General features: G+C 37.0%; 1 protein-coding gene across 5 annotated transcripts in view; it reads right to left on the reverse strand.

Annotated features, from left to right (window-relative positions):
- LOC117331705 overlaps positions 1 to 26,338 on the reverse strand; it is a 58,086-nt gene that overhangs the window by 25,652 nt on the left and 6,096 nt on the right. For 3 of the 5 annotated variants that reach the window (XM_033890547.1, XM_033890544.1, XM_033890543.1), the window contains exons 6-28: positions 26,081 to 26,157; positions 25,435 to 25,572; positions 25,048 to 25,127; positions 23,081 to 23,246; positions 22,521 to 22,727; positions 21,833 to 21,994; positions 21,539 to 21,637; positions 20,759 to 20,927; positions 19,923 to 19,997; positions 19,445 to 19,597; positions 18,850 to 18,943; positions 17,159 to 17,282; positions 16,789 to 16,943; positions 15,714 to 15,767; positions 14,931 to 15,013; positions 14,688 to 14,777; positions 14,101 to 14,269; positions 13,130 to 13,180; positions 8,594 to 8,787; positions 8,344 to 8,404; positions 4,893 to 5,459; positions 1,564 to 1,781; positions 1,053 to 1,226 (exon numbers count right to left, since the gene is read on the reverse strand). In XM_033890547.1, coding sequence (XP_033746438.1) covers positions 1,053 to 1,226; positions 1,564 to 1,781; positions 4,893 to 5,459; positions 8,344 to 8,404; positions 8,594 to 8,787; positions 13,130 to 13,180; positions 14,101 to 14,269; positions 14,688 to 14,777; positions 14,931 to 15,013; positions 15,714 to 15,767; positions 16,789 to 16,943; positions 17,159 to 17,282; positions 18,850 to 18,943; positions 19,445 to 19,597; positions 19,923 to 19,997; positions 20,759 to 20,927; positions 21,539 to 21,637; positions 21,833 to 21,994; positions 22,521 to 22,727; positions 23,081 to 23,246; positions 25,048 to 25,127; positions 25,435 to 25,572; positions 26,081 to 26,157 — 3,360 coding nt within the window. The remainder of the gene's footprint in view (positions 1 to 1,052; positions 1,227 to 1,563; positions 1,782 to 4,892; positions 5,460 to 8,343; positions 8,405 to 8,593; positions 8,788 to 13,129; positions 13,181 to 14,100; positions 14,270 to 14,687; positions 14,778 to 14,930; positions 15,014 to 15,713; positions 15,768 to 16,788; positions 16,944 to 17,158; positions 17,283 to 18,849; positions 18,944 to 19,444; positions 19,598 to 19,922; positions 19,998 to 20,758; positions 20,928 to 21,538; positions 21,638 to 21,832; positions 21,995 to 22,520; positions 22,728 to 23,080; positions 23,247 to 25,047; positions 25,128 to 25,434; positions 25,573 to 26,080; positions 26,158 to 26,338) is intronic. The other 2 variants (XM_033890546.1, XM_033890548.1) reach the window with 2 other exon arrangements.

Genomic DNA, 26,338 nt, shown 5'->3' on the forward strand with positions numbered 1-26,338 from the left:
GCACGCGCAAAATCAGTCGCATCAAGGTCGATGGTCATGTTCAAAACTTCTGACCTGCGATTCTAAATCGCAAGTGGTCGCAGAACGGTCGTACCACCAGTCGCACATGAACGTAGGACCAGTCGTGCATGATCGCGGGCCAAGTAGTCGCAAATTGGTCATGCTACTGGTCGTGCCACTCTACGATTGGTGGTACCACCGATCGTACGACCTCACGATTGGTCGTACGATCAGTCACGACCTGTCCCGAGTGTTTGCACGACCTTACGATCGGTCGCACCACCAGTCTTTACCTCGCAAACCACTTTCCTGGGTACAGGTAACAAAATGGCGGATATACAAGCATTTTTTTCCCGCGGCCTTTCTTCGGAGGCATATTATTGATGTATTCGTCTGTACTGCGAGGTCACAACTGATGCTGAAATGGTACAAGCCTTTTTTATATGATCGATCGACTGTCTGCGATTGGCCACGACTGATCGTGTGAGCAGTCCCAGGTTGCCACGACTGATCGTGCGAGCAATCGCAGGTTGCCACGACTGATCGTGCGAGCAGTTGCAGGTTGCCACGACTGATCGTGCGAGCAGTTGCAGGTTGCCACGACTGATCGTGCGAGCAGTCGCAGGTTGCCACGACTGATCGTGCGATTGGTCACTGATCGCACCACTCATCGCATGATTGCCTACGATTGATCTTGCGATCAATCTTCTCCAATCGTAAGTCATTGCGTGACCAAGCGCACCACCAATCGTACGATGACCTACCACCAGTCGTAGGACCAATCGCAGTATGCGATCGCGAATAGACATCGCAACAAACATTGCCGATCGGTCGTAACTCGGCCAAATCGCCCCCAATCGCATGATTCAGAAATCGTACAATCTGGTGTGACTATAGCTTTAAAGGTTCCATAACTATTAGCAATTGGGAGTAACAATTATAAATATCAACAACCAATTGTATTCTTTAATGAAGCAAAACAACCCAACAGTCTGCTAGCAAATATGACATAACACTAAAATTTCAGCTTTTAATAAACTAGCATATCTCACCTTGTAACCAGCAGGTACGTCATACTTCTTCTTCTGCATCTCCTGTTGTAGTCTCTGCTGTTCTATCAGTTCCTGTCGTGTCATCTTCTGACCTTTCTTTGGAAATTTCCTGTCCTTCATCTGCTTTTTCCTCATCTCTTTCTCTTGCTGCTGCAGTCGCTTCAAATCTTCTTCCTTTACATTCAAATGTCAGGAATTAAAATATGACAAAGCCGACACATTAACAGTCTCTTCAAATCTTCCTCTTTTACATTCAAATGTTAATATTTAAGGTAAAGCCGAGACATTAACAGTTATTTCAAATCTTCCTCCTTTACATTCAATCATCAGGATTTAATGTGAAGCTAAGACAGTGACTTCAAATCTTCAATTGACCATTTTAACATTCACACATTTAATGTCATATCACTGAGACATATTAACTCACTCACTGGACCTTTACATTAAATATTGACAACACAGCGATATTACTATCCATTTCATCTGTCCTAGTTATATGATGTGTGCTTACTGTTAAAGTAGTATGAGAATGGTCGGACTCCCGTCTGGAAGGTGAAGGTGAAGGAAATCGTCTTGGTAATCGTTTTGACTGTGGCCTCATAAGGCCTTTAACATCAACCCTGGCATTGGCAAGGCTGTATTTGCTGCGGCGTCTTGGGACCTCTTCCTCTTCCTCCTCATACTGGTGCTCAGACCTGGGGCGTGTTTTCTCCACTGGAGTGAATGTTTCTATAGAAACAACAATAAACCATGTCAACTTGGATCACCTGTAATTTTGTAATGATACAGGCACTGGACCTGTACGGTAAAAAATATGTAGTATACGGTTATATCCTTAAGATGTTCTAGCTACAAGCCTGGCATATCTAGCTTTTACTGACTAGTAAATGACATATATACATTGGTACACCTATCATTATATTCCTGACCCATTAACTTTTAACTACCAGGTACATGACATTACAGTACAACACAGACATATAGGTACAAACTCATTTATCAGTTTATAGTGGTCAGTTTAAGTATAATCAGTATAATGTCTTCAAAACTGTTTGGAAAGCTACTATTTTTTTTCTCACCTTTGATATTACCTGCATTATGTACATCAGCCAAATGAAGCAATATATGTACTAGAATGACACTTAAATTACAATGATCTTGATACTTACCAATCTTTAGTTACAATTTATTCACACTCAAATAAATCCTGAGATATGTGTTATAAGGACATTTTTGGTAATACATGTATGTAGTAATTCATGGCCATTGTATGCTATGTAATTAGCAATTAGTTCATTTTATCTCTGCATGCATATAAAGCAGCCATGTGTAAAATTAGAAATTCTGCATACATATATAAATGTATAATCCCTTTTACACAGTTTTATTAAATTAATAGGTACATTTATCAGAGACACATTTAAACTACTATTTATTTAAATCAATCCCTCTCCCTTATTTATAACTATTTATTACAAATAGATAAGAAAAATTGGATGTACATTGTTTTGAACAGATTTCCAGAATAAGTTTGATAATAGCACCACACAAAAACAATTTAACCTGAAACAATGATATACATTTACTACAAATTTACAACAGAAAGTAATAATAGAATAATATAATTTCACTACAGGAGACAGCAAGGTGATCAATATACCAAAAGGTATCATCTACCACACATAGATAGGAGACAGAGTGACCTAGATTTGTACATCCACCAAAATATTGAGGTCAATGTCATATGACTACGTCAAGGTGAAGGCCTATATCTTCTTTGAGCTTGAACAATGATTCATATTGTTACAAAATTGCTGTTTTTTTGTCTAGTAAAACCTTAAGTCTTTGGATGATCAAATGCCTGATGATGTTTGTTACAGTTTAACAGTAAACAAGTTAATATTAGACCGATGTAAGGCTAACATATTAATATATAAAATGTATGGTAGCTTCTTGTTGGTGAATAACGTGGTACATCAGCACTTGCATGATCCTGAGAGAGATAAACTGGACATAAATAATCACTCTTCAGTTAATAGGTAAATATAGACTCAAAATGGCCACAATATGATATATTTAAAAACTCGTTGACTCTATAGGTCTGTCATCATTGACTCTATAGGTCTGTCATCATTGACTCTATAGATCTGTCATCATTGACTCTATAGGTCTGTCATCATTGACTCTATATGTCTGTCATCATTGACTCTATAGGTCTGTCATCATTGACTCTATATGTCTGTCATCATTGACTCTATATGTCTGTCATCATTGACTCTATAGATCTGTCATCATTGACTCTATAGGTCTGTCATCATTGACTCTATATGTCTGTCATCATTGACTCTATAGGTCTGTCATCATTGACTCTATATGTCTGTCATCATTGACTCTATAGGTCTGTCATCATTGACTCTATAGGTCTGTCATCATTGAATCTATAGGTCTGTCATCATTGAATCTATAGGTCTGTCTTCATTGACTCTATAGGTCTGTCATCATTGACTCTATAGATCTGTCATCATTGTCTCTATAGGTCTATCATCATTGACTCTATAGGTCTGTCATCATTGACTCTATAGGTCTGTCATCATTGACTCTATAGGTGTGTCATCATTGACTCTATAGGTCTGTCATCATTGTCTCTATAGGTCTGTCATCATTGACTCTATAGGTCTGTCATCATTGAATCTATAGGTGTGTCTTCATTGACTCTATAGGTCTGTCATCATTGACTCTATAGGTCTGTCATTGACTCTATAGGTCTGTCATCATTGACTCTATAGGTCTGTCATCATTGACTCTATAGGTCTGTCATCATTGACTCTATAGGTCTGTCATCATTGACTCTATAGGTCTGTCATCATTGACTCTATAGGTCTGTCATCATTGACTCTATAGGTCTGTCATCATTGAATCTATAGGTCTGTCATCATTGACTCTATAGGTCTGTCTTCATTGACTCTATAGGTCTGTCATCATTGACTTTATATGTCTGTCATAATTCAAGTTAAGGTAATATTCTTTCTATGATCAGCTAGATGCAGATAGCCCTTGAAATGCTTACCACTTTGTAAAAACTGAACAGTTCAAATAGATTGATAAATAATTGGCTTGTTCTTGGGGTCAACAAACTAACTACTTTTTTATGTGATAAAAATAGCCAGACAGTTAAAATGGAGATGGATGAAAAGTAAAACTCTGCATGGGGTCAACAAACTATCTACTTTTTCATGTGTTGAAAATAACAAGACAGTTAAAACAGAGATGGATGGTTTAATTTTAATGGTCAACAAACTGACCAAAATGATCGCTTCCTCAGGTTTGTGATTTTTAGATATCTACTCAGTTTAGACAGTTAACACAGGTCTATAGGTATATATATACAATACAGGTTTGATTCCTGTGGTCAACCTATAACTGACCACAAGTTGTGATCAACACAATGACCGCTAGTTGTTACAGTGCTCAGATACTGTACCATCATTAGATATTACAGTGCTTGTTAATTTTCTGAAATAACTTGCAAATTCATTGCTTTTCTTTTCATATCTATATTTACTTATAGTTCTGAATGGTCAATTTACCTTGCCTGATGGTTTTATTTCAAATGGACCAGTATGATATACTTTTGGATAAAAATGCTATAAAACAGTATTGGTCTATGTATAGCTAGCCAGTTTGATTCCAATTATTTAAGTGATTGATATGAAATCAAAAAGTAATGAACTTGCAAAGAAAAAACAAGTTTTACGATTGCAGAATGAGAATGACCATTTGATTTCCTTGAAGAACAGTGCATGCATTTCAACCCTTATCTACACCGTACTGATGTGTTACCTTCCTCACGCAGTTGTCTCCCTTTGATATCCTCCTCCGGTTGGGGAAGTCTAATTGTGGACAACAAACTTGAGCCTTTCTCCTTTTTTATTTCATTTAGCACCATAGCCAAATCATCATCATCATCACCATCATTACGAGAAACCAACATTTTACTTTTACATGTCAATGCAGGTATAATAGAAAAATCATTATCAGTTTTATGTTTAACTTCAATCTCTGTTGATTTTTCCTCTGGCTCTTGTTGATATTCTGACTCTGAGGAAATACCAACTTGGGGCTTATCAGAAATATCATCTTTTCTCTCTGTATCATTTTCCGTTTCAGTACCAAAAAACTCAGATTTGAACTCAGTGACATTGTCCGGTTCATCCTGAATGTCTACTGATTGTATCAGAGTTACGGGTGTGCGATCATCTGAATCCAGAACATTCGGTATGTCATAGTCTATGTTTTTCTTTGAGAATTCAGGAACAGAATCAGCTGGAAGTATATCCAGTGTATTCTGAGGGGGTATATACTCAATAGATGCTTCAGGTGCTAAATGTTGAAAAGGATCCAGGTCGGCTGTTGTACACAGAATAAAGGCACAGGATGATGATGAATAATGGTGATTACATATACATATATATATACATGCTGCTAATACACATATAAATACTATGGGTAAAGTAAAAGATAAAAATATCATTCAAACAATTGGTTATATAAAACTTAAACAGGAATGTACAGGTTGGTCCCCCCAGTACAATGATTGTACATATACTACTTACAGCATTTCTGTATCATTGATTCTTGATTTTGGGAAATTATTTTTGTATTTTATTCCAATCTGTTTCTGGTATTTTTGTATTTCTTCATTTTCTACAAACATGGACATAGGTTATAGGGGCTATAGGCCTTACAGAGAAGGGCATAAGTTTATATGGGCTATATAGGTCCTACAGACATAGACATAAGTTTATATTGGCTATAGGTCCTATAGACAAGGACTAAGTTTATATTGGCTATCGGTCCTACAGACATGGACATAAGTTTATCTGGGCTATAGATCCTACAGACATGGACATAAGTTTATCTGGGCTATAGGTCCTACAGACAAGGACATACATTTATATGGGCTATAGATCCTACAGACATGGACATAAGTTTATATGGGCTATAGGTCCTACAGACATGGACATAAGTTATATGGGCTATAGGTCCTACAGACAAGGACATAAGTTTATATGGGCTATAGGTCCTACAGACAAGGACATAAGTTTATATGGACTATAGGTCCTACAGACAAGGACATAAGTTTATATGGGCTATAGGTCCTACAGACAAGGACATAAGTTTATATGGGCTATAGGTCATACAGACATGGACATAGGTTTATTTGGGCTATAGGTCCTACAGACATGGACATAAATGTATATGGGCTATAGGTCCTACAGACATGGACATAGGTTATATGGGCTATAGGTCCTACAGACATGGACATAAGTTTATATGGGCTATAGGTCCTACAGACATGGACATAAGTTTATATGGGCTATAGGTCCTACAGACAAGGACATAAGTTTATATGGGCTATAGGTCCTACAGACAAGGACATACATTTATATGGGCTATAGATCCTACAGACATGGACATAAGTTTATATGGGCTATAGGTCCTACAGACATGGACATAGGTTATATGGGCTATAGGTCCTACAGACATGGACATAAGTTATATGGGCTATTATAAGGTCCTACAGACAAGGACATAGGTTATATGGGCTATAGGTCCTACAGACATGGAGATAAGTTTATATGGGCTATAGGTCCTACAGACAAGGACATAAGTTTATATGGGCTATAGGTCCTACAGATAAGGACATAGGTTTATATGGGCTATAGGTCCTACAGATAAGGACATAGGTTTATATGGGCTATAGGTCCTACAGACATGGACATAGGTTATATGGGCTATAGGTCCTACAGACATGGACATAAGTTTATATGGGCTATAGGTCCTACAGACATGGACATAAATTTATATGGGCTATAGGTCCTACAGACATGGACATAAGTTTATATGGGCTATTATAAGGTCCTACAGACAAGGACATAAGTTTATATGGGCTATAGGTCCTACAGACAAGGACATAAGTTTATATGGGCTTTAGGTCCTACAGACATGGACATAAGTTTATATGGGCTATAGGTCCTACAGACATGGACATAGGTTATATGGGCTATAGGTCCTACAGACATGGACATATGTTATATGGGCTATAGGTCCTACAGACAAGGACATAAGTTTATATGGGCTATAGGTCCTACAGACATGGACATAAGTTATATGGGCTATAGGTCCTACAGACAAGGACATAAGTTTATATGGGCTATAGGTCCTACAGACAAGGACATACGTTTATATGGGTTATAGGTCCTACAAACAAGGACATAAGTTTATATGGGCTATAGGTCCTACAGACATAAGTTAATATGGGCTATAGGTCCTATAGACATGGACATAATTTTATATGGGCTAGGTCCTACAGATAAGGACATAGGTTTATATGGGCTATAGGTCCTACAGACAAGGACATACGTTTATATGGGCTATAGGTCCTACAGACATGGACATACGTTTATATGGGCTATAGGTCCTACAGACATATGTTTATATGGGCTATAGGTCCTGCAGACATGGACATAATTTTATATGGGCTAGGTCCTACAGATAAGGACATAGGTTTATATGGGCTATAGGTCCTACGGGTATGGACATAAGTTTATATGGGCTATAGGTCCTACAGACAAGGGCATAGGTTATATGGGCTAAAGGTCCTACAGACATGGACATAAGTTTATATCTACCGAGGCTATATAAGGTCTGATGTTGATATCAAAATAAAGGAGTAACATCCAATGAATAAATTGTTAATAAATATTACAATATGTACTTAATATATGGATGTGAACCCTGGCACCAAATGACAGGGATTTTCATGGTGCACAACATAGAGGATAATTAGTTAAAACTAATATAAGATATATATTGCTGATTTTGTCATAATAAAGAAAATAACATCACAACATATCACATTTATAAGTTCTGAGAACAAGTTAGAAAAAATTAAATCAAAATGAGTATTCAAATTTCTAGCATAAGCCTCTATTTAATATCCAACCAAATGTGAATGAGAACTGTATCTAGCTGTGTCTAACTAATACTGTATCTATAAGCACAATAAGTCTTCACCTGGAACATGTAAATGTCTGGACAACATGCACACTATCTAGTCATCATAACCAAAATACAACACAACCCAATCACAGCAGTCCAACCATTTTGATATTTTCAATATTAATTGATATATTGTTTATTACCTATGATGATTAATTCACTGTCAAATTTTGTTAATTGTAAAAGACCAAGGTGATTCTTTGTGTGAAGCTGATGTAGCAAATCTCACCTGCAACAGGCTCCGGGACCGCCTTCTCCGGTTTTATTTTATCTTCTACAATGTCTGTTCCCTAAAATTATTAATTGTAAAATCTAACATTCATATAAGTAACAAAATGCATTAAAATGTCATGAGCTATTAATAAAATCTTCTTTATAGAGTCCCTTTATGCAGAAATATAAACATTGCATATTGCAGACATTGTCTTAAATTGAAATTGGGAAAAAAAGACTTTCAAGTACATGTATTAACAACTTACCTCAATATGGGGAACCCAGTCCACAGGGGTGGCCGGTTTACTAGGGGGAGTCCCTGGGGGTGTGGGGCCGGGTGACATCCCAAACATGGGTAAGGTAAAGGGGTCCTCATCTTGAGCCCCATCCTCAATGTCGGATTGGAGTGGTGTGTCGTCGTCCAACATGATGTTTACACGCTTCTTACCTCGTTTAGGATCTGAGACAGTATTATAAAGTTATATGAACATCTCAGTTAAAAAAAAGACATGCACTAGCTAAAGGATATATGATGGTCAACAAGAACACGACATCTTGGATTGATTTTTAAAGTAAAACACACACAATCATGTAATTTAACAACATGATTTATAATTTATTAAAACTGTATATTAACTCATTCATAAAGACCTAAACATTAAGGTTTAAGAAATCAATATTTTAGTTGATACCATCCTGGTACCAGATATATATGTAACACTTCGATATTTCTTATGGAAATCAACTCTTATGCTGCAGTATTACAACCATTTAGAGGCTACCACATAAAGTTTGACTGTAATCATTGCAGGACAATGACATATACTTCTTGCTATGAGTTTTACCGACCTTAGCTGCACTAGACTTTGGATAGGCTTATTAATTAGCTGTTTCATATTACTAGATACTGTAAATATGGTATATACAGTTTACTGTATTTGAGGTATTTCTATTATCTGATATACACAAGGTGTTACGATGTAGTAATTATATCATACCATTTACATATAGTATGTGTAACACATGTGATATTGTACATTAATTTATAAACTAGAATTCGATTGTGAAATTCTTCCTGTTGTATAAAAACACAATATGACCCTGGAAATTTAACAAATTGTAACCGTGTTTAATATGACCCTGGATATTTAACAAATTGTAACTGTGTTTAGATTTTGTGGTTTGGTATCATCACAGGCTGTATATATATACGTAATTAGCTCATCAACACATAAACGTGTGTTTAACATGTCAACAGCTAATATCAAAATGATTGCATGTAGAAAATTCTGGCAATTCACTGATTACTTGTAAGACAATATGATAATGCAGTGCTGATTATTTCTTCATTATTAAAGTGGGAATGGTATTAGATATGTTAATAGGACACACAATATAGGGATACATAATTATGTGCTTAGTTATCATATATACATGTACATGCATGTATGTAAATAACTTAGTGAGCTTACTCTTAATTATGCTGTAGAAGTTAGCTTGTACTAGGTGACAATTACTATCATATACACTATTATATGTGATGATATTAAGCTTTAACTACCAGTTATATGAGCTAGTGAGCTAATTAAAAATAATCTGTGATAAAATTACCATTAACTTGTGATATTGACTAATTGAGTTTGATAGTGGACTATAGCCAAGTGTTTTTGGTAGTCGAGTATGACCAGTTACATGTAAAAGTCGATTAACCTGTTATGTCAAGTGATAGTGAATTATAAATTGATCATCTGAGCCCTAACATTTGTACAGTGAGACATCCCCTAGACAGGAAATAACCATCAGCTCTACAATTTTTACAGTGACACATCCCTGAAAGAGGAAGTTGATCATTCTCTACAAATTGTACAGTGAGACATCCCTTTAACAGGAAGTTGATCATTCTCTACAATTTGTACAGTGAGACATCCCTTTAACAGGAAGTTGATCATTCTCTACAATTTGTACAGTGAGACATCCCTTTAACAGGAAGTTGATCATTCTCTACAATTTGTACAGTGAGACATCCCTTTAACAGGAAGTTGACCATTCTCTACAATTTGTTCAGTGAGACATCCCTTTAACAGGAAGTTGATCATTCTCTACAATTTGTACAGTGAGACATCCCTTTAACAGGAAGTTGATCATTCTCTACAATTTGTACAGTGAGACATCCCTTTAACAGGAAGTTGATCATTCTCTACAATTTGTACAGTGAGACATCCCTTTAACAGGAAGTTGATCTTTCTCTACAATTTGTACAGTGAGACATCCCTTTAACAGGAAGTTGATCATTCTCTACAATTTGTACAGTGAGACATCCCTTCAACAGGAAGTTGATAATTCCCCAACATATTGGACAGTGAGACATCCCCTACACAGAAAGTTGATAATTCCCCAACATATTGGACAGTGAGACATCCCCTACAGGAAGTTGATAATTCCCCAACATATTGGACAGTGAGACATCCCCTACAGGAAGTTGATAATTCCCCAACATATTGGACAGTGAGACATCCCCTACACAGGAAGTTGATAATTCCCCAACATATTGTACAGTGAGACATCCCTTAACAGGAAGTTGATATTCTCCTACATATTGTACATTGAGACATCCCTTACACAGGAAGTTGATAATTCCCCAACATATTGGACAGTGAGACATCCCCTACACAGAAAGTTGATAATTCCCCAACATATTGGACAGTGAGACATCCCCTACACAGGAAGTTGATAATTCCCCAACATATTGGACAGTGAGACATCCCCTACACAGGAAGTTTATAATTCCCCAACATATTGTACAGCGAGACATCCCCTACACAGGAAGTTGATAATTCCCAAACATATTGTACAGCGAGACATCCCCTACACAGGAAGTTGATAATTCCCCAACATATATTGTACAGTGAGACATCCCCTTAACTGAAGTTGGTAATTCCCTAACAAATTGTACAGTGGGATATCAATCCCTGGAACATATACTAGTATATATATATCTTTTTACCCTGTGATAAACATCTGGGAAAAAAGAAGTTAATTTGTTCATGATCAAATCTTTGTCTACTTATATTATAACTCTTTGCATGCATGGTTCCTTAAAACCAGAAGGAAGAGGCCTGTATTGCTCATTTTGACTCCTGTGACCTTGAATGAAGGCAAAGGTCAGTAATTTAATAAAGGTTTGTAGGCCTTCATCCTAGAATGCTCTAAGAGCAATATCAGCCTTTCACTCCAGCATGCTACCGACTTAATATCAAGCCTCTGGGTCTCTTGGTTATTGTGAAGAAGTAATTTAAATATATTAGTCTATTTGACCCCTGTGACCTTGAATGTACTTCAAGGTCATTCATTTGAACAAAATTGGTAGTCCTTTACCCCAGCATGCTACAAAAAATATATAAGGACTCTGAAGTATAATGATTTATTCTAAAATCTATCAAAATTATTAAGATTACGGAAATTTATATTCATAGGTGCTTTAACCTATACATGTTTGTGTCCAAAGGACAGTATATGTATAGACGTGGCTACTACCTGTTGATATGGACACTGCCCCTGGGTATATGATGTCATTTACATCAGAACTCTGTCTATTTGGACACGAGTTATATATTTACCTTAGTATTTAGTGATTTGGATTATGTAATTCACGTCGTCCCTAGTATATATAGAAGCAGGAGAGAGATGAAGACAAAGAGAGAGAGAGCCATTGGACCATAGGCGACTGGTCCTCGGGTCTTTCCCGGCCAGTAGGCTGGGCGGGATAGCCATGAAACACTCTCACTGGACATATGATACATTGTAAATATGCACATGTATATATGAAGTTTGTATAAAAATAAACATGAAGAAGATTCTACGGCGTCATCATTCATCAACTATATCATATCTCTGGGGCTTTTGGTGGTTAATTAGAAGAAGTTGTTTAAAGATTTTAGCCTATTTGACCCCTATGACTTGGAATGTAAATCAATATCAATCATTTAAACAAACTTGGTAGCCAGCATGCTATAGGACCAATCAGGTATCTTTGCCTCTCTGTTATTGAGAAGAATTAAAAGTTGCTGAAAAGGAAAAATTAAGGCCTGATGAACAGACCCTGGATGCTGCACCACAGCATAAGCTAACTTGCCCTTCAGGCAGGTGAGATAAAATGACACCTTTGAAAGATTGCTGACTGCAGGGTTTATAACTTGCTATATCTTTAATTCCTTGATTTTGTTAACATATTTTGCATAATTATTTTTTTCATACTGAAGTTTTCAGCAAATGATAAACAAGACACAAAGGACTTCAGTAACACAAGGGTGTATACTATTTTATCTTGAATGGAATATTTATTTTTAAGAAAAGATAAATATTGTAAAAACTTTGATCATTATCTATATCACTATATCTGTATCATTATTTCAACAATTCCAGCACAATTTTCATTCTGAAAATACAAATCTAAATATTTAAACTACTGCCCAAAGACTTGTCAGTACTAGTTTCATCATTAATGCAAGCCAATTAAGAACTTTCCCAGCTGAATTGCAATTCAAAACATCAATAATTGAACAGCAAGCATTTAATAGGGAAAAAATATTTTCTTGCAAGAGAAAATATTCAGTACCCTTGTATATATTGAACGTGAATTCAGCAAACTGCAACTTATAAAGGAAAGAATATGTGCAATAACATATAACAGATGAAAGGGATGAAGTGGTGCTGGGTAAAATGAGGAACAGGAGGATACAGGAAACGTAACACAGGGGAAATATAACACTCGGGTTCCCACAGAATGGGACAAACCATCTTACATAGTCTTTTTCCTTTTTTCATCAATTTATTTCTCTTAGCTTCTGCTTTTTCTGGAATAAAATATGGCATGCAGGTGCTGACAGATCTGGAGTATGAACATGGCATCATATGGTCTAATAAGGTCTAATACTGTGTACATGCTACAGTATAGTCAACACAGGCAACAATAAGTCTTAGAGTAAAACTAGAGTAGCAAGTACACTGTACTTTAGGGAAACAAATTATGATTTATTAATAGATATCCAACATCTTTTAATAACTATGGTGTGCTTTTTTTCTTTATTGATAGTACACTTTTCTATATGTATAAGGATAAGAGAGTTCAGTTTATAATTTATTGCTGTGGTAACTGTACATCACATGCTGCCACTAACTAGTACCAGAACTTCCAGTACTACACTACCAAACCATGTACCATTATCTGATATGAAAAAGAAATTAACACACACCATTAAAAAACCATTGAAACCCCATAAAAGATTAAAATTTAATGCCCAATTTCAATGCATGACCATGAAAATTACCTTAAATTCTCATTGCTTCTTATAGATTAAATGCTTTTGATATTACATTGGTAATGGCCATTTAATTAATTTGCATTCACTTCATACTGTAATGACCAAGGATGGTTAATATATTGGCTATTAATGGACTTAATTGGTATACGGTAGTGCTATATACATATATGTTAACTGTGACATCAAACAGAAACATGCAAAGTGCATACAACACAAAACATATGGCTAAAACAAATACTGCAATCAAAAACAATGTTCTCTTTATTCATACTTAATGTAAAAATTCAGCATGTAACATTTCTAACTGATTCCATAATAGATTATAAAGAATATTTTTCTTCCTATCTGTCTAAACAAGGTTATGATGAATGATTTACATATTTATGTAATAACTCCAGTGCTGTTTCCATTGAATGTTTTATATTCGTTACATTTAAGACTTGTAAACTTACGTTTCAAGGCCAGGGTCCTCATGGTGCGGTTCATCTGTTTGAGGAGATCATATTTGGTGTAGCCAGACCCCAGTGTGAGGTCGATCTCAGAAAGTCGGCTAGGACTGTCCGGTGGTGAAAGGTACGTGTCAGTGGCAGCCAAGGAATAATCAGACTCAGACTCGCTAGACTGGAAATACAAAGAGGACATTTTAGACCTAAAGTTTACAACATCTTATAGAATCTCACCAGCCATTAGTTGATTGTTACCTACATTTTCTCATTCTTGCTTTAACTGTTGAGCTGAATACATGACAAAATCAAATAAAAACTGTATGAGTATTTCTTATGAAGTTGAAGACCCTATGAATGAGGACTGGATATAGTTAAAGTTAAAGGGGCATTCCTTCCTTTGAATAAAGTTTAGGTCATCAAAATGGAACTTGGACAAAATGGACATCAACAGAAATTTTGCATGTTTCTGCTGTCTGAACGAAGGAATGTCGCTTTACCTCCATGTATAAAGTCTTTAACAAAAGAGTGGCCTAATCATGAGTATATCCTAGCACTACCCAATACATTAGAAGATGACAGCTATATTATCTGACCTCCTTATCTTCCTCCTTAGGACCAGCTTTCTGTTCTATAGGCAGCTTTCCCTCCAGGAAGTCCTGAGAAAACTGCAGCTTGTAAGGAACCTGGTGAAAGAAATTTAAAAATTCTAAATTACACAAAAAACTAACAGGATTTAAATACAAATGTTCTGTGATTCATTAGATATTCATATGTAAGGCCAACACTTCGTCAATGTTGTTAACAGGTGAGACAATCAGGTTGGTGACGTCACTAACCAGGTATGTCTCCAGAGTTAATTCATCAGTGTTCTGTAGTCCTCCCTCGTACAACACATCAGGGTTCTCATAGATGTCCGACTCTGTAAACCATCAAAATAAAGTTTTAAAAGTTGTGTGGCTGGGTCTTCTCCAGATACTCTGGTTTCCCTCCCTCCCATAGTATATAAAGAGCCCTCATGCATCTAGACCAATAAGAGTGATGAATATAAGCTGATATAAAAACTTGCTTTGCAATTGTTTGTATGACAAAAAAGTTTTAAATTACAAATTAAGTTAAAATGAGAACTATTTTGTAAATATGAACTTTATATATTTTACAACAATTAAAAAACAAGTTATATAAAGTAACATTTAACCACTCCTTTAAGCCCACTTGAGGTGTCTTATTGTGTGGGAGGAAACCCATTTAATATGAGAAAACCCAGAAAGAAAACACATATGATCACACAAATGACCCTCATACCATTTCACGTTCGATAACAGAATAGAACCCTGGCTGCCTTTGTGAAGCGTGTGTGCATTATAACCAATGTGCCACCCGATCACCCAGGTTATATTGTGATAACTAAATTGTAAACAGTACAGAATAATATTGACTTAAAAAAGTTTGATACAAGAGAAAATCTACATTATATTACACAACACATAAACCTTGTTTTCCTGGTGGTGTTTGACCTGTACATTGTATTACCATATCAAGTATTACTTTATCACATATATGACCTTATTTACTGCACACTGTTATTTCACCAATGTCAGCGTTGTTTAACAGAATGTTACCTGTGTCTGTGTCATAGTCCCCCTCATCACTCGGAAGCTTCAAGTAAGGACAAACTGAAGGATAAATGTTATCAGTTGTTAGTCGAAGATAAACATTGATGAAATATCAAATATTAGGTAATTCTCTAATCCTCATCCACCAATATTATACACTTCAATCCAATAAACTAGTGACCTTAACTATCAACATTAGGACTACAGCTAATACAGAAAACTACCAACATAAGGCTTCCTATTTGTTACTGTATAGTGATTAAAATTGCAGGGTTAATATTTTCCATTTTCGTAACATATTTGAAGGGCTTAAATCTCATTCTACCCTGCTTCCTATAATTTGCAGATATGTTATATATCAATATTATTTTCTGTTGTCTTTATTTCAGTTTGCTCTGCAATGCGTTTTTTGCATAAATATTTGAGGGTAAATCTGCTGTGTTTACACTACAATTAATGTATATATAAGTTTGGTTGACATTGCTTGCCTACCTTTTGTTTGGTTAACACTGCTTGCCTACCTTTTGTTTGGTTAACACTGCTTGCCTACCTTTTGTTTGGTTAACACTGCTTGCCTACCTTTTTTTTAGTTTCACTGCTTGTCTACATTTTGTTTGGTTAACACTGCTTGCTTATCTTTTGTTTGATTAACACTGCTTGCCTACTTATTGTTTAGATAACACTGCTGGCCTATCTTTTTTTAGTTAACACTGCTTACTTACATTTTGATTAATTAAGACTGCTTGCCTACTTTTTGTTTGGATAACACTGCTTGCCCATCTTTTGTTTGTTTGACACTGCTTGCCTATCTTTTGTTTAGTTAACATTGCCTGCTATCTTTTGTTTGGTTAGCACTGCTTGCCTACCTTTTGTTTGTAGGACACTGCTTGCTTACATTTAGTATGGACGATATTTCTTGACTGCCTTAAATAGTTCACTTTATATTGCTTGCCTACATTTTGTTTGGTTCATGACACTGCTTGCCTACCCTTTTTTTAGTTGATACTACTTGCCTACCTTCTGTGTGGACACTATTGCTTGCCTATCTTTAGTTTGGTTGACACTGTTAAAGCTTGCTCACCTTTGGTGTGGTCAATGAAGTAAATATGGTTTTGAAAGCCAACCAGTAGGTCACATTGAGCATTTAGAAAGCACAGGGCACTGAGAGATTCTTCCATAGTGATTTCTGTCAGCAGCACACAGAACTCATCCCAAATCTTCAATGCACCGTCCAAACTGAAACATCAAGATAAGCAATCTCAACATCACTTCAACACGAAAATATACTACATGTATCAGGATTTCAAAATAACAGGTTAAACATCATCATTAGAATAACATAAATAGCCTGTTTATCAAATGAAAATTCCATTAATTGTTTTTGTTTAATAAAAGCATTACCAACATTCTGACCAAGCTAGACTAACACTTAAGACTATACTCCATCATACCTGGCAGAGCAGAATATCCGCAGAGATGTTGAGGCATCCAGTCCTACAATGGGACTGTTATGATCCAACTTTTTACCATTGTTTCCCACATCCTTCTCCTCTAAGGTCTGTTCTTCATCTTCTCCTATACAACATAAGACATATCATGCATATGAACATAACACATGTTTGATATCCATTATAATACCAAGCAATATATGAATCATTCCTCAGCTACTGACAAATCATTATTCCATTTCCAATGATATTATATACCAAATACCATGGGTTCTATCATACCTTCTTATCCTAAAAAAACACCAGCCAAAGTTTTCCAAGTTTCAGAAGCCTGGCTACATCACTTTCCATTCCACACTTAACCACTGATGCAACAACAGGCTTGCATTTTCATATTCTTGATCCTATCTACCACACTCAACCATCAATGGGCTCTAAGCTTCAGGAGCCTACCCTTACCCCTACCTACCATACTCCTAACCACCAATTAACTCTAGGTTTCAGGAGCCTACCCTTACCCTACCTACCATACTCCTAACCACCAATTAACTCTAGGTTTCAGGAGCCTACCCTTACCCCTACCTACCATACTCCTAACCACCAATTAACTCTAGGTTTCAGGAGCCTACCCTTACCCCTACCTACCATACTCCTAACCACCAATTAACTCTAGGTTTCAGGAGCCTACCCTTACCCCTACCTACCATACTCCTAACCACCAATTAACTCTAGGTTTCAGGAGCCTACCCTTACCCCTACCTACCATACTCCTAACCACCAATTAACTCTAGGTTTCAGGAGCCTACCCTTACCCCTACCTACCATACTCCTAACCACCAATTAACTCTAGGTTTCAGGAGCCTACCCTTACCCCTACCTACCATACTCCTAACCACCAATTAACTCTAGGTTTCAGGAGCCTACCCTTACCCCTACCTACCATACTCCTAACCACCAATTAACACTAGGTTTCAGGAGCCTACCCTTACCCTACCTACCATACTCCTAACCACCAATTAACTCTAGGTTTCAGGAGCCTACCCTTACCCCTACCTACCATACTCCTAACCACCAATTAACTCTAGGTTTCAGGAGCCTACCCTTACCCCTACCTACCATACTCCTAACCACCATTAACTCTAGGTTTCAGGAGCCTACCCTTACCCCTACCTACCATACTCCTAACCACCAATTAACTCTAGGCTTCAGGAGCCTACCCTTACCCCTACCTACCATACTCCTAACCACCAATTAACACTAGGTTTCAGGAGCCTACCCTTGCTCCTACCTCTCCCATTTCAATGGGCCACCAATGGGCTCTAAGCTTCAGGAGTCACCCTTGCCCCAATCTAGCCCAAACCAAAACCTTGCTCCTAGCTCTCGCATACCAAACACCAATGGACTATAGGCTCAAGGAGCCGACCCTTGCCCCTACCTACCACACCCAAACACCAATGGACTGTAAGCTTCAGGAGACAATCTTTGCCCTTAACTAATGTATGCCAAGCCACCAGTAGGTAAACATGTTTCATTAATAAGCTTAACTTCACCACTTCTATCTGCATCACACATCTAATGTTCTCCAAGATACAGGGCCATTCACATATCTTAGCTTATGAGTTGGAGATTCTGAATGATAGTTATTAGAAGATTATGAAACTATATATTTTGAAACAATATATCAATATAATGACCTTTTGACTTCACAGATGTCATAGACTCCTCAGCAGGAAGTAAGTAGTGGAAGTAGACAGCGCCGCTCTGGTGGCCAGTCAGGAAGGAGTAATCCTACAACATGTCACAGATATAATTCAATTTATCTTACATCATTCTACTGTTACCATGAATTTGTTTGTTTTTGTTTAACGTCCTATTAACAGCCAGGGTCATTTAAGGACGTGTCAGGTTTTGGAGGTGGAGGAAAGCCGGAGTACCCGGAGAAAAACCACCGGCCTACAGTCAGTACCTGGCAACTGCCCCACGTAGGTTTCGAACTCGCAACGCAGAGGTGGAGGGCTAGTGATAAAGTGTCGTGACACCTTAACCACTCGGCCACCGCGGCCCCTGTTACCATGAAAGACAAGACATTTTCATATGGCAATACATGGTCACTGTAATTATGCTAACTTCAAGTGCATAACTACATTCACAAAAATCTCATATTTCAATGTCTTGTTGAGCTCAAACTCAAATAAAAAGAAATATTCCTTTTGTTTGCCGTATCACATCAACTTTTAATTGACCTATAGTTTCTATTAATTACTCTGTACTGAACAGAAGTACACCTACCAGTCGGGTGAAGTGATGGACATCCTGCCCACAGCACACCTCATGCTTGAGTGTAAGGTTAGGTAAGTCCCACATCTGGAACAGGGCGTGGTCAGCCATCTGACACATGGTAATCAGTGCTTCGTGGGCCACATCATGCTTCATCATCTGGATCTGAAACATCAACACACATTTTGTAAGATCTGGTTCATAAATGTCCAGCCCTAGAAAATGGCAAAGCAGGGTTTTTCTTTCCTCTGTTCCAAAAATGAATTATTTATTTTTTTACATTTCATTAATAACCCCTTATATATTGTATGTACCCCCGGTACTTCTGCTGATTTTATGAGATAAAGGATAACCAAGGTAGAATGTTGGCAGTAGATTTTTAAAAAGAGGGCATGTATTTGTACATAAGAATTGTCTCAAGACTTTTGAGTCAGACCTGGACTTAACACACTATTACTCCTGATATAACAGAAAGACATACGACCCTGACCTTGTCCTTGTTAGCCTTGAACTCCATGTACTTTTGTCCACGAATCACCGGGTCCATGAATAGAATCCGACCATCCTAAAAATAGATCAATTTGACTGAAATGTTGATGTATATATCAAATACAATGGTTAATTCAAATTGATCAATAAATTTAATTCTTTCAGTTTGCTCTCCTTTCTCTCCACTGGTCAGTGCATACCTTTATCTCAATCAGTCAGTACATACCTGTATTGCTTTGGTCAGTACATACATCCATCCCCATTGGTCACTACATACTTCCATACCCTTTGGTCAGTGAATACCTCCATCCCCATTGGTCAGTACATACCTTCATTCCCATCGGTCAGTACATACCTCTATCCCTATTGGTCAGTACATACCTCCATACCCTTTGGTCAGTACATACCTTCATTCCCATCCGTCAGTACATACCTCTATCCCTATTGGTCAGTACATACTTCTATCCCTATTGGTCAGTACATACTTCTATCCCTATTGGTCAGTACATACCTCTATCCCTATTGGCCAGTACATACCTCCATACCCTTTGGTCAGTACATACCTCTATTCCAATTGGTCAGTGCATACCTCTATCCCTATTGGTCAGTACATACTTCTATCCCTATTGGTCAGTACATACCTCTATCCCTATTGGTCAGTACATACTTCTATCCCTATTGGTCAGTACATACTTCTATCCCTATTGGTCAGTACATACTTCTATCCCTATTGGTCAGTACATACCTCTATTCCAATTGGTCAGTGCATATTGGTCAGTACATACCTCCATACCCTTTGGTCACTACATACCTCTATCCCTATTGGTCAGTACATACCTCCATCCCCAGTAGTAGATAGGTATGGCGTATAGGACAACAGTTGCCCTCGTCCGTCCACATGGTTGCAGAAGAATTCAGATCACACAGACTGTAACAATTACACACGACCTCGTTGCCTGTGCCGTTCTCTGTGGCACGATGGAGTGGTATTCCCTTTGGGCCAGTCCTGATTACAAATAAAAGTCACACTGACTATCAGAAACAACCTGATGACACCTGTTTTATTTCCTATACGTGTATGTTTCCCAGTACATGTCTTGAATATCAAGACTTTCCTCAAGCTTGCATTTGTTCGTAAAAGATATGTTTTCTTGCTCAGATATTTACTAACACACAAACAGTGATGAGGGAAATACCTATGTGTAATGTGAACTATAATATCTTAACCTGAGGGCAGGGTTTTAGAAGTTCTGTCAAGTACTAAGCTAAAAAAAAAATCCTCCTTAGCTTAGAGGTTGAAATTTCCTCCCACACTTCCTGTCATTAAATACTGCATGTTATTATGATAAATCCAATTAGTTGCACTTAGAGTGAGTGTCAAAACTACTGGCATCATTTGGTTGTGATATGGTTGTGACAAAAAAAAAGAAGATATTTTCAGAATATGGGGACATCTGTCAGCTGTTATTTTCCCCTGGCAGATAGCTATTTAAAAGATACTATTTCTCCATAAAAACCAGGGGTGTACCGGAAAGATATATACCATTATCAAAAAGATATTAAGATATGTCAAATTGAAAAATCAGTTTTTATAAAATTCAATATATTGTATCTAACCTTGTACCACGCTCCTCTCCTTTTCCCCTAGCCCCAGTGATATAAGGCATCTGTATGTCGTGGACATTCCACACAGCAATACGACAGCTAGGGTCAGTCCTGGGACAACATCAATGTTAATCTCTCTATATCAAATCTTTAGATAAATGTTTTAGACAAAAACGATACTTTTAAATGAATAAGAATGAAGTACAACATGGCACCATACAAATACATTTAGCATGTTTATAATACCACAAGATAAGCAGTTACTATAGAGAGTGACCTTGATAAAGGTCATTGGAGATTACATACCTGGAGGTATAGACCCAGATCTCCTGTGGATTGATGAGAAGGAATACCACATCAAACTCCCTACTGTAACATACACTCATCACCGACTGTAGAGGAGGTACCACATGTGGGGGCAGCACCGTCGTCAGGTTCTTGGATGTCTTCCTGTTGAACAATCTCACACTGGGAAAGAGATGAGACATTGGTGATATTATATAAAAAATTGTCATCACATAGCAGACAGCACTCACACATATCTACATTGGAGAGGTGTTGTGAAACATATTCTTCACGTTGGTAAGGATAGCTATACAACAGGTATTCTAATAAATAAAGTTATTGCTAGTTATGTCTCAATAACACCTCTGCAGCCTCTGTTATTTTCCTCAGACTTAAATGACCAGTATAATGTTTGTGTACAAAAGTGATGAGTTTGTACAAGGTGGTAACAATAAGTGTGGTACAATAAGTGTGGTAACAATAAGTGTGGTACAATAAGTGTGGTACAATAAGTGTGGTACAGTGGAAATAAAGGTATTACTATCTCATTCAAACTTATTGCTACCACCTTGTACAAACTCACCACCTTATAGTGTACACACACTATACTGAAAAAAATATCATTAAATTTCACTTTTAAGGTGGAGAAAAGTGTTGGGAAAAAAACGTGAAACGGGAGACAAGTGAGTGACAGGGGAGGTAATCCTACCTGCTGTCATCTCCCAGAGACACAACCCGGGTGGTTTTACCCTCATGACCAGATAGCGAGAGGTTGGTCACACGGTTCCGGCTAAGAGCCCAGAAACTGTAGAACTGATTCAGTGACCAAAGTGTGATGTTACGGCATGTACTGACGTATAGGATGTTGTCATCTGTCAGACCCATCCACAGCACTCCATCCGACGACACTGTAATACTGAAGGAAAAACGAATCCATGTCACAGACAATATTTGTTATACACTATATTAGCCAAATGATTAGTTTTGTTATTATATGATCACATCTATCTAGAAAAATTCAAATTTAAAGTACAATTACAATTGGGGTGGCTGGATGGCATAGTGGATAAATCACTTGCTTTTTAAAGATTCCCTGATCAGACATGAAAAGATACTGTAGGGGTGGCCTGCCTGACCATATGGATTTCTCAAGGTATGCAGGTTTCTTCATACAGTAAAGACCCCCCTAAAGCACTTTCATCTTGTCGAGCCAAAAAAATTAAATGATGAAAAAAAGTTCTTACATTTTTATATAATACATATACATACTTGTAGACGAGCTCCATCGTGTCTAGTGACCACATCCTGATTGACCCGTCCAGTGAGGCGGTGATTATGAGAGAAGAGGAGTCAGGGTGAAGTAACAAGTTGGTAACAGCTCGAGAGTGACCACGGAATGAGTGTACCAATCCACCCATCAGACTCCACACCTTCACTGTGTACGAAACAGAAATGTTAGTCAAAACAATATGCCAGGTCTCAACAATGTCATCCCAGACTCAACACAAGTCATCTTACACTCAACACAAGTCATCTTACACTCAACACAAGTCACCTTACACTCAACACAAGTCATCTTACACTCAACACAAGTCATCTTGCACACAAAACAAGTCATCTTACACTCAACACAAGTCATCTTACACTCAATACAAGTCACCTTACACTTAATACAGGTCACCTTACACTCAACACAAGTCATCTTACACTTAATACAGGTCACCTTACACTCAATACAAGTCATCTTACACTCAACACAAGTCATCTTACACTCAATACAAGTCATCTTACACTCAACACAAGTCATCTTACACTCAACACAAGTCATCTTACACACAAAACAAGTCATCTTACACTCAACACAAGTCACCTTACACTCAAAACAAGTCATCTTACACTCAACACAAGTCATCTTACACTCAACACAAGTCATTTTACACTTAATACAGGTCACCTTACACTCAATACAAGCCATCTTACACTCAACACAAGTCATCTTACACTTAATACAGGCCATCTTACACTCAACACAAGTCATCTTACACTCAACACAAGTCATCTTACACTCAACACAAGTCATCTTACACTCAACACAAGTCATCTTACACACAAAACAAGTCATCTTACACTCAACACAAGTCACCTTACACTCAAAACAAGTCATCTTACACTCAACACAAGTCATTTTACACTTAATACAGGTCACCTTACACTCAATACAAGCCATCTTACACTCAACACAAGTCATCTTACACTTAATACAGGTCATCTTACACTCAACACAAGTCATCTTACACTCAACACAAGTCATCTTACACTCAACACAAGTCACCTTACACTCAAAACAAGTCATCTTACACTCAACACAAGTCACCTTACACTCAAAACAAGTCATTTTACACTTAATACAGGTCACCTTACACTCAATACAAGCCATCTTACACTCAACACAAGTCATCTTACACTTAATACAGGTCACCTTACACTCAACACAAGTCATCTTACACTTAATACAGGTCACCTTACACTCAATACAAGCCATATTACACTCAACACAAGTCATTTTACACTTAATACAGGTCACCTTACACTCAACACAAGTCATCTTACACTCAACACAAGTCATCTTACACTTAATACAGGTCACCTTACACTCAATACAAGCCATCTTACACTCAACACAAGTCATCTTACACTCAACACAAGTCATCTTACACTCAATACAAGTCACCTTACACTTAATACAGGTCACCTTACACTCAACACAAGTCATCTTACACTCAACACAAGTCATCTTACACTTAACACAAGTCATCTTACACTCAACACAAGGCATCTCAGACTCAACACATGTCACCTTACACTTAATACAGGTCACCTTACACTCAACACAAGTCACCTTACACTCAACACAAGTCATCCTACACTTAACACAAGTCATCCTACACTCAACACAAGTTATCTTACACTTAACACATGTCATCTCACACATACTTAACACAAGTCATCTTACACTTAACACAAGTTATCATACACTTAACACAAGCCATCTTACACTCAACACAAGTTATCTTACACTCAACACAAGACATTTTACACTCAACACGAGTTATTGTATAGCCAAAACAAGTCATCTTATTAGATTTTACATAAATATACAAAAGACTCAACAGAAGTCACCTTAGACTTATGATCATGACTTACCCTCAATACAAGTTAATATAAAAAAAAATTACCTTCACAGTCGACTGAGGAAGTAATGAGGACTTTGGCACTCTGGGAGTAAACACAGCCTGTGATTGACATTGTATGGGCCCTGTAGAAACACAATGTGTATACCTAATTTATGTACACAATTAACTAAATTTCAATATATTATATTTCATTAGTGTTAGACTTACAACAAAGGATTTTTTTATATGTACAGAATATTTATCTTATTTGAGACTGGATTTTATAGTAGTATTGTGTATAGACTTGTCATTTGAAAATTGACAGGTTCCTGCAGCAATTTAGTTATGACATTCATTGAGCTAATGATTAAATATATGCATTATACATATTTGTTTTGTAAAATTTAAGTGTGGGATAGTTGTGTTAGAGGCGTGAGTGGGTAAGCCTACTTTTCGTATTTGAAGAGTCTTTTGCCCTGAAGATTGTAGACTTGAAGATCCGTGTCAGAACAGAAGTACAAGTGCTGGAGGTGATGATCCAATTCCACCTTCTTCACCCAACTACCTCCAACATTTTCCAGTGTCTTTCTGCAGCAATGCAGCAATTTTGTATACAGTATATCATATTATGTAACTATGAATTATATATTATATTAGTTGCTTCTATATAGTTTCCATGAATGCATGATATATTTACACTTCAGGGATTTCATTTTTTTCCCTTTCTACTGGTTTTAATATTAATAGTAGTTTTCTTTACTGCTGTGATTGAATATGTAACATGCTGAATTTGATAAGGTAACAGTACATTTAAGTCAGATGTAAACATTCCAATATTTTGGTTTGTCAATCCTAAAGATACCGGATTATATATCTATTTGACAACTGACTGAAATTCATGGGACCAGAAATTTAGAAATCCAAAATCAAATTCATTTTATATTTTTATGTAGGTGTATTCATATGGGGTCAGTTGGATTTCGAACAATTATTTAAGACTTTAGTTTCATACAGATCATCCAACTCACTACAGACAAAGCACATATACAGGAAATGACAAAATCAGTTATATCAAAAATGAATCTAAAATACTTACTCTAAGTGCAGTTCATAGTTGGCTAAGGGTTTCAGTTCCATAAAAGAACTACCAGCTACTTGGCGAAAAGACCAAATCTGTTGTTTTTAAAATAAAACAATAAACAGGAATCATATAATTATGGTTATATATTGCTACCGAGGTAAGACTGTACCACTGACTTTGATGTTAGTTCTTCATCAGTATCTGATAACAGTAATTAAATGTCACCATTGTTTGAACTAATATCATTGACATACATACATTTTTATTTCAAGA

The sequence above is a fragment of the Pecten maximus genome, chromosome 7, assembly GCF_902652985.1.
Source record: "Pecten maximus chromosome 7, xPecMax1.1, whole genome shotgun sequence".
NCBI lineage: Eukaryota > Metazoa > Mollusca > Bivalvia > Pectinida > Pectinidae > Pecten > Pecten maximus.